The following is a 12,513-nucleotide window of genomic DNA, read 5'->3' as shown; positions in this document are numbered from 1 at the left end:
TACAACCGAACTATTAATGTAACAAGACAACTCGTATGTCAGGGCAAAACCATAAACGTTTTGACTGCCCTTTAATTGGTCTGCTTTATTTTTTGGTAAAACAAAATACTGGACAACTATAAATTTCGGACAATATCGAAGATCAAGTGTGAAAATATTAGTCCTACGAAAATAATACGATCAATTCAGAGCTAGCCTCAATTTAATTTGCAATAATTTTGTTGTGCGGGATGATTCGCTACGCCTAAATAATTCGCGTTACGCTTTCAGAAATTATGAACTAAATCTTGAAAGAGCGCATAAATTGGTTCAAAGAATGGCCAAATTGGTTATTTTCACTTTGCAAAAAAACGATCGCAGGTAAAATATCTCTCTACATTTTAAATCAGGGACTCAATGTCTTCAATGAGGTATACAATTTTTTAGATTAAAAACCTTTACTTTGATCGAAGAAAACTGACTGAATAAAAAACCACACCAAGCATAAATATTCCGTTTTATTCGGAAGTCGGAGCAAAAGATGTGTCTGGGATAGAACAGACGATTATTAACCGCTTGTATCTATTTTGCATCAAAAATCCGAGATGCGCAAGTTAATTTTCTTCTTATGTTTGTGAAATTCATTGGCCGATTATGTGAAAATTACGGACAAAAAGTGCAATCCAGTGACAAAATACAGACTGCTGATATCAGTGCGAAGCATTTGAATGTGCCGACACCTTTTTAAGCTCTATGGATTAATGTTCGCTTTAAGAAAAGTTTGGTCAACTGTTAAAAAATTTAACAAATTTTGAATTTTTCCAAAAGTATCCCCCTTTTTAGTTTTATGGAATAGTGTTTGAGTTACAAAAATGACCAAATTTTAAAAAGGAAAAAAATGGAATTTTTTAAAATTATTTATTGAAAACCATTTACCACACGTAAAATACAAAATGATATATTTCGCATATATGAAAGAATTCAGTAGACTAAATAGCATGCTTCAATTAAATTTGAAACGATTTCTAAGACGGATTAAATATCCGCTCATGCGTTTATAGCACAAATTGTATCGCGCGTTGATTGTCCCAAATTGACAATCTTCAAACCCCATTATTTTAATAAAAAATAATCACAGGTGAAACATTTTTTTTACTTGAAGCTCAAAACAACAATTCTTTTTGGATGATAATGGAAAAAACTTAACAAAAATTGCTAGTTAAGAAGTCGAATTTTGTCTGGAGAAAAAACCACCCGAGCAAACATTCCGTCACTTTCTTCAAAAGTCGAAATAATAAACTGACTGTAGAATCTTCTGTTAAATTAACTGAAGTCGCCGAGTAACTTGTCGGTATTATGTGATTGCAGCAGTTTTTGGTGAATTCCAGTAGTATCTGTGTGTAGAATTCAACGGTGTGAAAGCACATTTTTGTGCTTTATTATATGATCTAACTTGGCGTAGTAATTAATCGCAAACATTCTATCTTTTCTTCAAAAATTGGAAGGATTATTAAAACTGGACATTAATGAAACTACGAGTATCTAATTAATGAGGCTTGAATTCTATTTTCTTCATCAAAAAACTATCTTTTTTAAAAATTTTTTAGAAGTACATTGCCTTTTTGATTGAATACCTGGATACCTGGTCGGTAAATAAATCAACCCATCAAAGACCAAAACCTTTTATCAATTGATAAACTACTCAAATGAGCAAATTGAGATAATTTTTGGGATGTTTTGATATAATGAGATGCAATCTAATACATTGTGCGATAAAGATAATGTGAGCAATCTAAGGAAATTTCAATGAAATATGACTTGTGCTTTAATTGGGAGAAGACCTAAAATTAACCTTGTGAATAAATTTTGTGCCTTCAGTAAAATGATAGGAAAAATGAATTTAGAAATATCTTTAAACTCACTATTGAGTGTTATGTAATTTCGATAAATAAGCACCTTTCCAACCTTATTTACACCAGCTCCATTCCTTATTACTGATGCAACCCGGCAGTAGCATTAATGTCAAAAGTTCAGGAAATCATTCTGGTTTGCCTGGATGAGGTGGCATGCTTTGCAAATTTATATGAGCAATTTTGTTTTAGAATTGTCGTCGAACTATATTATTGAGTTTGTTTTCATATTGACAGCTAAATCTAAGAGGAAAGATTGAAGACTACTAGAAAAACTAGTTTTCAATGTAATCAAATGCTAGTAGTTATACTAGTTTTCCGAACTTTTAACAGTTCTTCGAAATAAATTTTCCAATATGAGAATTGCCTTTTGATATTGTTCATGCATTTCCATGTGTTTCCGTCCTTCAGTGACCTGGATGTCCTGTAGAGTCTAGAATTGAGTCTGAGGTCTGGCCTCGATCCATTTCTTGATGTTTGGGTTCTCTTGAACCTTGTCGTGTATGGCCTTCAGCTTGGGAGTGGCGTCCAGGGTGACTCCGGCTGACATGCTAGCGTTTGCCAGGGGGACGACGTCAGTCATGAAGTTGTAGAACATCAGATCCGCCCACGAAGTGCCACTTGCTGGGAGTTAACAAAATGTATACATTCATGAAAGAAACAACATTGTAAGGAACAGCAACATTTTCTTGAATTTGATTGTTTCTTTTCTGCATATTTCAACCAAATTTTACTTACACGAAAACAATTCAACAAATTGAGATGCGGTAGCTCTATGCAAGTTTAGAAATGATACAAGGAGAATCAGCTTTACAATTATGGCTTTACAAAACTTACCACAACAAACCTGTTACAGTTCTGAGCATTAACATTTAGAGATAAGGGCTAATCACTCACCCAGGAATGTGCCATCTCCCTTGACGCAGTTCTTCTCCAGGAGCTCTAGCATGGTGTTTATCTTTTCTTTGGCCTCGCCAGCGAATGCCGTCTTCCTCTCCTCGTCCTTCTCGAAGTAGGCCTTCATGAGACTCTGGGCCATGTCACTCTTGATCGCATCCACCACCATGTCCGCGTGAAGCTTCTCCTCCCCACTCTTACCAGCTAGATCGAACTGCAAACAAAACGCTATAGAGTTCACAATGTTTTTGCGTTGAAATCCGAGTTACGAACAGGTCGACAAAATTTTCGATTCTTTTAAAACCTGCCCCTCGGTAAAATTCTAGAATTCGCACCTGACCTCAATTGTAAAATTTGGGGCTGTTTCTCATCAGTTGCCCAGATGCTGCTAAGTGATTTTCTTATGTTTTGGGGACAATGATGCGAAAGAGCCAGAAAGACATTCTTAATGGCATAGTCTTATGATAAATGGTAAACGAAATTGGTAACGTAATGCTTCAATTCTCAACCCTTTAAGCTTGACCACTGCAGGTGTTAGATGGGAGAGGCGATTCGGAAATAGGGATCGGCGGCTAAGCAAACCGAAATAACTGAATTAAACTGAAGCCGGAGCCAATCAGCACCATTTCTCGGTCGATCTTCGAGCGATAGTTTAACTAATCTGTATCAGCCAATGCTTTAATTTGGCAATATTAAGAATATTCTCACTCGCATTGCAATAAGCCTTTTTGGCATAACTCAAGTTATTGAAACCTTTTTCGGTAGCCGAATCGAACGGAGAATCGAGCTGAAAATCTAACAACCGAACCGAACCGGACCGGCGTTTAAAATTCCTGGACCACCCACAATTATTCGGAAGCACCAACACTGTCGCAAAAAACTATGAACTCAAGCAGTGCTGTTCGTTCATAAGCTATTTAAGATGCTGAGTTTTTTTTGCTACGGCAAAGTACAACTAAGACAAGTATTATGATTCAGGACAATTTTTGTCTAGGTTTTGTGGCATGTGCATCTGTAACTTATTCTAAGGGGTGGTTATAATGGGAATAAAGGCAAATAAAGCTGACCTTGTTAGCCAGATATCTGGCAATGGCCATCGACTGCGAGTATACCTCTCCGCCCTCCAACAGTATCATGGGCTGCCCCCCAGTCGGGCTCTTCGCCTTCTCTCCCGCCTTCCACTCCTCACTTGTGATCCTCTTGTCTTCGTACTTTTCTCCCGTATATGCGAAGATGAGTCGACTGATCTCGGCCGCTCCCTTCAGAGGGAAATAACACAAAGTAAGAGACATTAGTCCAATCTGAAAACGACAACAAATTTCAAACGTTATGTTTCAAATGTATGTTTCGACAAGGACTGCTTTCAAGGCTCAGTGACAAGGTGAGGTGAAATGAAAGGAGGGGGGGGGGGGGGGGAGGAGGTCCAGGGCAGGAAAAATTGGCTTGGTTTCTTCATAAATGTTAGTTTTTTGGTTCTTTTGTTGCATTTTGAAAATATGGATCGACCGCAAAATCTCTAACCTCCTTCGCTACTGGGGAATATTGCACGATATGTACAGTTTATGACTCTCGGTGCCGTAGTTAAATTGTTGAATTTGAGGTTTTTAAATTTCAAAAAAGAGCTAATGAAAGAACGGCAAAATTTTGTTATGTTTAAAGCGAAGGAATGATATTGTTCAGCTTGTTCAAGCTTTCGTATGAAAATAAAGAATAAGCATGCTTGACTAATCATTAGAGAAAAACACGTTTTTTTTGCCTGCGTGTTATTTTTTTTGGTTTCCTGTCTAGCGCAGAGAAAAATAAGAAATAAACTGAAAAAAAAAATAACAGAAGTGTCCACAATCTTGTTCTTTTTTTGCAATCGAAATTTTAAAATTGTTGAAATGAATTGAAGAAAAACTGCCTAAAGAATTCCTTCAAAACTCAAAAATTACACAAACAGACCGACCATTATGAGAAAAGATGGCATTTTTTGAGCGCGCTCAATAACAATGAACAATTTGTGGAAGCGGAAATCTAAAAACTAAGCCTAAAGAAAAGAAGGATGTATATCAATTGAATGCCATAACTGATCGGAGAAAAGTTTCTAGAGCCCGGTCTTCGGATTGGTACAACCTAGCTGGTATAATCAGGACAGTTCAATAACGTTCTGCTGGGATCAGTGACACGTGAAAGAATTTTTTGAAAAATTGATCAGCCATTTTTTGGCCAGCTATTTCGAGTTCTTCAAACTCTCGAAATATTATCACGGCCATAATTAGCAGCATTTCCTGCACCACGCACGTTTTTAATATTGTCATTTTAGCGAATTATGGAAATTTTCGACGAAAAAATTGCTCGCTGAAAAAAGCACCAAATGGGGAAAAAAGTATCGAAAAAATTTTGGCATCCAGAATTGACAAAGGCCCTCCATCCTCCTTGTAGTTCGCGTGAGTTTACATGCTGTCAGTTTTTACGTGCTAGACTACGCCAATGGACGATAATTCCCTGGACGATATCTACCTGGTTTTTTGTTCAACATGTATTGCTCTAAATTTTTATGAGATTTGTTCAGCATTGAATTTTCAAACATTTTTGGCTATACGTTTTTTTAGTCTGCGACCATTGAATGAGACCATTAGCTGCAACATTTTTATGTAAACTAATATAAGAAATTGCATCAAAATTGAGTAGAGAGCTGTTAAATTCCGGTCGTATATTTTGAAAAACGGAAAAAAAAATCAGACCATTTTTCCTCGAAACTGGAACCTGATCTAAACTATATTTTATGATTGGATAAATTAAATGTTTTACCAATGTAAAGTATTTAATATTAACCAATCATGATCCATCTAACTAACAACCCACTTATTTGTAAGTGCTGAAGTTACTTGTAATTTCAGCACCAGAGAGATTTGAATTTAACTTAGAAATTAGTTGGACTCTCCCGAGCACTTCAGCAGCCGCAATAAACCAGTATACCCTAGATCTATTGAGCCTAGCAGAGACTAGTTAAACAACCTGAGACTAGATAGTATAAGAGTAAGATTAGGATCGGTATTAGACTAAGAAGTTGCACGAATCTATCCGGCCGAAAATAAGATAGCGTGACGAGCAGACGGTGTACCCTATCCGAAATTACTCTATGAGTTATACACCCCAGTCCTAACTCATCTGGTGCGACCATAAGTCTCGAACAAGACCTTACTAGATTAGAATTAACCAAAATTAGATTAGAAATTAGACAAAAACATTTACAAAATGTTATACGACAATAATTTAATTGAAATGTCTCTCCGACTCAATAGATCAGAGCCAATATTCCGAACCATAATAGAACTACCCGGAATTGGAAGAAGACATCGAACCAAAGACGACATACGACAAAGTAGAAACTTGCCGTATAGTTATATGATAGTTCGGCAAAAGCCAGAACAAACTTTTATATTTCGAATACTACTTGCAATGAATTTAGATTTCCATTTGCAAACATAAAACCTTGAAGTAAATCTTCAAAATCATTTCAGGCGCTAAACAAATTAATATTATACAATAACGATTGATAAAAAGATCTAAGATCGTTTTCCTAAAATTCTGCAGTATTATACAAAACATGTTTGAAGAATATTTATTGGAAAATAAAAATAAAAATTAGTAGCATGACAATAAATGGTCAGTAATCATAAATCATCCTGTTGTTCCAGCTTCATCACCTAAAACATAACAGCAATCATAAACCCACTAATATCATCAAAACACTAAATCTTTCCTTTACACAAATTTAAAACTTTATTAAAATTTAAAGTCACTTAATTTAAAATCAGATCATCAAGGCTTATCCTTGGATCTTAAATCATTTTCTACTTAATTAAATTTTAAATTTGATCATCAAGGCTTATCCTTGGATCAAACAGAACAACTTTGTTCTCCCCCACCCACTTAATTAGTGTCTAACGACCTCAAACGTCGATTCACTACCCAACCCTTTCTAAAAACCCAAGACTAATAGAAATTTTTAAACAAAACTAATCATTCAAATTAGGATAAACAGTGAAGAACTTCGGTTATTCATCCTTCACTTGACCCCTCCTCTTACCAGACCCAGGATACATCTTAGACTTAGTAAGTTTAAAATAGTATCTAACGAACTACTCGCGTTCTAATTATACCTGAACCTTGTCGATCGATTTACTATTCTCCAACCCTTGAACACAATCACTACCCCTAAGTAAGATTAAGTAAGTTAACACCTTAGCTTATACTAGTCACGAGAAAGTAAAAATCATTCTTCGGAATCGATATACTTTTCTCTCCAACCCTGAACAACTAGACCCAGGTTAAGCTAACCAAAAAATCGTAAGAACTAACAGTTTAAGTCAATAGAAATCATTTAACAACCTTTTGCATCCGTCATTCTAAACCTTATGTCATTTAAAAACCTAGGAAATAAACAAACAATCATTTTACACAATTGTGAAATAGATAACAAAAAATACGACCTTGTAATCACACCTCATACACAAACAATTGGATACATTCGAACAAAACGACAAACACTAAAGAGAAAAATAATAACTAAACAAAGACAAATAACACGAAAAAGATTTTCAAAAAATCGAAACGCATTTTCAGAATCAGAAACCAACAGTTTAGACGAACTTTACAAACTAAAAGAATCAATAGATAAAAATTGCCCACAACACGATCAAATATATTTTTCTGACTCAGAAACAACTTCAAATTCATCACAAAGAGGAAAAAGAAGAATAAAAAAGCAGTACAAACACAAACCAGTACATTTATACAATTGGAATCAACCAATTCGACACATTAATAATTACATATTAACAGTCATCGAACGAAAAAATGAGTTCAACGCACACCCCAGGTGACGAAACTCCAGATGATGATGAAATCTTTCCTTTTATAGTAGATGCAGATACTGATAGAGGACAACACATATTTTGTCAAAATTTACTCGTAAATTTATTTGAACCCGGAATCAGTCCATGTAAAACAGAGTTCCCCGATGTAAAAATCAAAAGACAAATCATAGATCACTATCTAAAAGATATATGCAACATAACACAACAGTATGGAATCTACTCTATAGAATTCACTTCCCCAAACCATAATAATAGAACATATACTATTCAAACAGACGACCTTGATTTAGAATTTTCAAAAGTTTTTTCAGAATATATAAAAAGCATCCAATACCATAACTCACAAAGAGCAAACTCCATTTTCACCAATGAAGTTTTCGCACTAATATATAGTTATATTTCGATATTAGAAAATGAACTCCCATTAACAAATGTCTCACCGACAGAAACATCTAAACATTTAAGAGTACGACATGAAATCACACTACTCTCTAGTTATTTAAACATCATTAAAGAAAATTTCACGAAAGACGACGTTTCACAACATACCAAACACGATTTACAAAAAATTTTAGCATGGTTCATAATAGATTATTTTACACACAATATTGATTTAATTGCACAAGCAAGAAAAAATTTTAGACCCCAAAATTCGAACGATGATACCGCTATCACAGAACAATCAGATTATGTTTGGGACCCCGAATGGTCTCATTCCGCATTTATAAACTTTCCACAATCAATCTCAAGTCAAGCAATAGGTACAATATCTTACATAAGAGATTATGTAAGAGTAATACCATTAACAATTGATGCAACACCATTAAACTATAATACATTTTTACCCGATACACAAAATAATAGTTTAAACTCTACAGTCATACACAATGAAAACCTCAATGGAACTAGGAATCTTACTCAACAAGATATCCAGACACCATCACACTTCATAAATGAAGAAATTGTACACACAACAACTACACAACAAAGTATTTCACCAATACGCCCAAATTTAACAACACCAAGAAATACAAATCCTTCACAAACACAGGTAACCTTACAATCAACCGTTAAACCTTCGGTTGCCCCTAAATATCCAACCCTGAACAACTAGACCCAGGTTAAGCTAATCAAAAAATCGTAAGAACTAACAGTTTAAGTCAATAGAAATCATTTAACAACCTTTTGCATCCGTCATTCTAAACCTTATGTCATTTAAAAACCTAGGAAATAAACAAACAATCATTTTACACAATTGTGAAATAGATAACAAAAAATACGACCTTGTAATCACACCTCATACACAAACAATTGGATACATTCGAACAAAACGACAAACACTAAAGAGAAAAATAATAACTAAACAAAGACAAATAACACGAAAAAGATTTTCAAAAAATCGAAACGCATTTTCAGAATCAGAAACCAACAGTTTAGACGAACTTTACAAACTAAAAGAATCAATAGATAAAAATTGCCCACAACACGATCAAATATATTTTTCTGACTCAGAAACAACTTCAAATTCATCACAAAGAGGAAAAAGAAGAATAAAAAAGCAGTACAAACACAAACCAGTACATTTATACAATTGGAATCAACCAATTCGACACATTAATAATTACATATTAACAGTCATCGAACGAAAAAATGAGTTCAACGCACACCCCAGGTGACGAAACTCCAGATGATGATGAAATCTTTCCTTTTATAGTAGATGCAGATACTGATAGAGGACAACACATATTTTGTCAAAATTTACTCGTAAATTTATTTGAACCCGGAATCAGTCCATGTAAAACAGAGTTCCCCGATGTAAAAATCAAAAGACAAATCATAGATCACTATCTAAAAGATATATGCAACATAACACAACAGTATGGAATCTACTCTATAGAATTCACTTCCCCAAACCATAATAATAGAACATATACTATTCAAACAGACGACCTTGATTTAGAATTTTCAAAAGTTTTTTCAGAATATATAAAAAGCATCCAATACCATAACTCACAAAGAGCAAACTCCATTTTCACCAATGAAGTTTTCGCACTAATATATAGTTATATTTCGATATTAGAAAATGAACTCCCATTAACAAATGTCTCACCGACAGAAACATCTAAACATTTAAGAGTACGACATGAAATCACACTACTCTCTAGTTATTTAAACATCATTAAAGAAAATTTCACGAAAGACGACGTTTCACAACATACCAAACACGATTTACAAAAAATTTTAGCATGGTTCATAATAGATTATTTTACACACAATATTGATTTAATTGCACAAGCAAGAAAAAATTTTAGACCCCAAAATTCGAACGATGATACCGCTATCACAGAACAATCAGATTATGTTTGGGACCCCGAATGGTCTCATTCCGCATTTATAAACTTTCCACAATCAATCTCAAGTCAAGCAATAGGTACAATATCTTACATAAGAGATTATGTAAGAGTAATACCATTAACAATTGATGCAACACCATTAAACTATAATACATTTTTACCCGATACACAAAATAATAGTTTAAACTCTACAGTCATACACAATGAAAACCTCAATGGAACTAGGAATCTTACTCAACAAGATATCCAGACACCATCACACTTCATAAATGAAGAAATTGTACACACAACAACTACACAACAAAGTATTTCACCAATACGCCCAAATTTAACAACACCAAGAAATACAAATCCTTCACAAACACAGGTAACCTTACAATCAACCGTTAAACCTTCGGTTGCCCCTAAATATTCACATATGGATTACCAAACATACAAACCCATGACAATACCATCAAAAACACGCAAAACATTCACTAGAAACAACTTTGCAGACCATAATTATAATTATACACATCCATCAAAAACAAATTATCAACCACAAAGAAATTTTAATCAATATACAAAACCTCGAAACTGGGATAACCCAACGGCCCAATATAATTCCACAAATTTTCAACCAAATCCTCCACAGGATCGCAGTGGAAATTACCCATTTTTTCAACAAAATAAAAATAAAAAACAAACATCTTATCAAATGGATTATTTATCCTCGGATGAAGATTTCTTACAACCAGATATATTTGCACCAAATACTCAAGAATATCGTAGACAAGGAATACAGAAAACACGTACAAATCATAGAAATTTTTCTCCACAATCAATAGATGCACAATATCAACAACCAATTCAACAACAAAATCCAATTAATACACAATCTTTTCAACCAATTCAACAACAAAATCCAATGACTACACACTCGTATCAACCATCACAAATGCAAAATGAAATACCACTCCCGTATTATCTTCAACAACATGAAATAACAAGAAACCAACTTTCAAATTTTTCTCAAATGCCAAATGCAGCTGAATCATTACAAATGACAATGAATCCATACCTTATGGGTGGATCATCAATAACATCAAATAAACCTTTAATGGTTTTCACAGGAACAGACCCTGAATACTCTGTAGAAGATTATTTAAACGCAGTAACAGCAAATTTAATTTTAAATATAGGACCTGAACCAATTAATACGCCACTACATCAAAACTGGATACATCGACGCACAGCGTTGATACAAACAACCTTAGATGGCGCAGCCCAAAAATGGTTTTCAGTACTACCTCAAGAAATAAAATCAAACTGGAAAAGATTTACACAAGAATTTTCAAAAATGTTTGACTCCGAAAGAAACAAACAACAACAAAGAGTTTTATGTAATGAAATTCGCAGATTACCAAACGAAACCATCAAGCAAATAGCAGTAAGAATCGAAACACTAGTTCGAAAAGCATATTCACTAAATACACACGACTATAAAAACACTAAGATGACAGAAATCTTAATGATGACCTTAACACCACAATTAAGGAAAATAGCAATAAAAAAGAGAGCATCCCATCCTTCTTCAATTCGAGAACCCGATTTAGATTTTAGAAAACTAGTAGACAAACTAGAACAAGCAGAAATCACGATGAAACTAGAAGAAACGGAGAATTTGAAATTACAATACGTTAACAAAATTGAAACGACTCCCACTAATATTAATAATATACAAGAATCAGAAACAGATCTCGTTGAAAAAATCACTGAAATACTCAATATTTACGAAAAGAACCCGAACTTTAGAGGCAAACCATCTTTCAAGAAATGGTGTAATTATTGCCGACGATACGGACATAGTATTTCCGAATGTAGACAAAAACAGCAAGATAGTCAAAATAAACCTCAAAAATACAAAGAACCAAATAAATCATTTTATCAATACATGAAAAAAGATCAAAATCTACCAAACAAAAATGTATACAGCAACAACAGTTCAGGAAAACCACTCCCGAACAATACAAGCTATACAAGAAATCAATCTCCATATAACTCAAGTTATAGAGGAAGATCACCAGAACGAAGAAACACGTATAATTCATCACAAAATCACTACAATAGACCGAATAGTCAAAATAACTACTCCAGATCAAATTCAAATACACAACGATTTGTTTCTAGATCTAATTCCCAATCAAGAAATAACTACTATCCAAACAACCAATCACGAAATTCATCATACAATAGGAATAGAAACTACTCCTATAATCGAAATAGAAGTTATTCAAACAACCGAAACCAGAATTACCCGAACAATCGATCAAGGAATAACTCATATAATAGATCGAACTATAACAGACAAAACAATAATTACCAAAACAGATCGCGAAATCATTCACAAAATCGACACCCAAGTTATAATAATCGTTATAGAAATTATTCCCAATCACCACACCGGAATAATAATCACTACAATAACTCTAATAATCGTCATAGAAGTAGTACACCTAAACATCAAAG

The 12,513-nt window shown here is 34.1% G+C and overlaps 2 protein-coding genes across 3 annotated transcripts in view; both read right to left on the bottom strand.

Moving 5' to 3' along the window:
• Window positions 1-12,513, bottom strand: part of LOC134840539 (26S proteasome non-ATPase regulatory subunit 14-like) — a 436,784-nt gene that overhangs the window by 178,613 nt on the left and 245,658 nt on the right. The gene's annotated exons all lie outside the window — the stretch shown is intronic.
• LOC134839847 (probable glutathione S-transferase 7) lies at window positions 2,323-4,078 on the bottom strand. Its single transcript, XM_063855471.1, has 3 exons — window positions 3,854-4,078; window positions 2,787-3,000; window positions 2,323-2,513 (listed from the first exon to the last, which is right to left on the bottom strand). Exons 1-3 carry the CDS (start codon window positions 4,076-4,078, stop codon window positions 2,323-2,325), a joined length of 630 nt encoding a protein of 209 aa, XP_063711541.1.

This window comes from Symsagittifera roscoffensis, chromosome 2 (genome assembly GCF_963678635.1).
Source record: "Symsagittifera roscoffensis chromosome 2, txSymRosc1.1, whole genome shotgun sequence".
In the NCBI taxonomy this organism is placed as follows: Eukaryota; Metazoa; Xenacoelomorpha; order Acoela; family Convolutidae; genus Symsagittifera; species Symsagittifera roscoffensis.
This window is presented reverse-complemented; position numbering and strand designations above follow the sequence as displayed.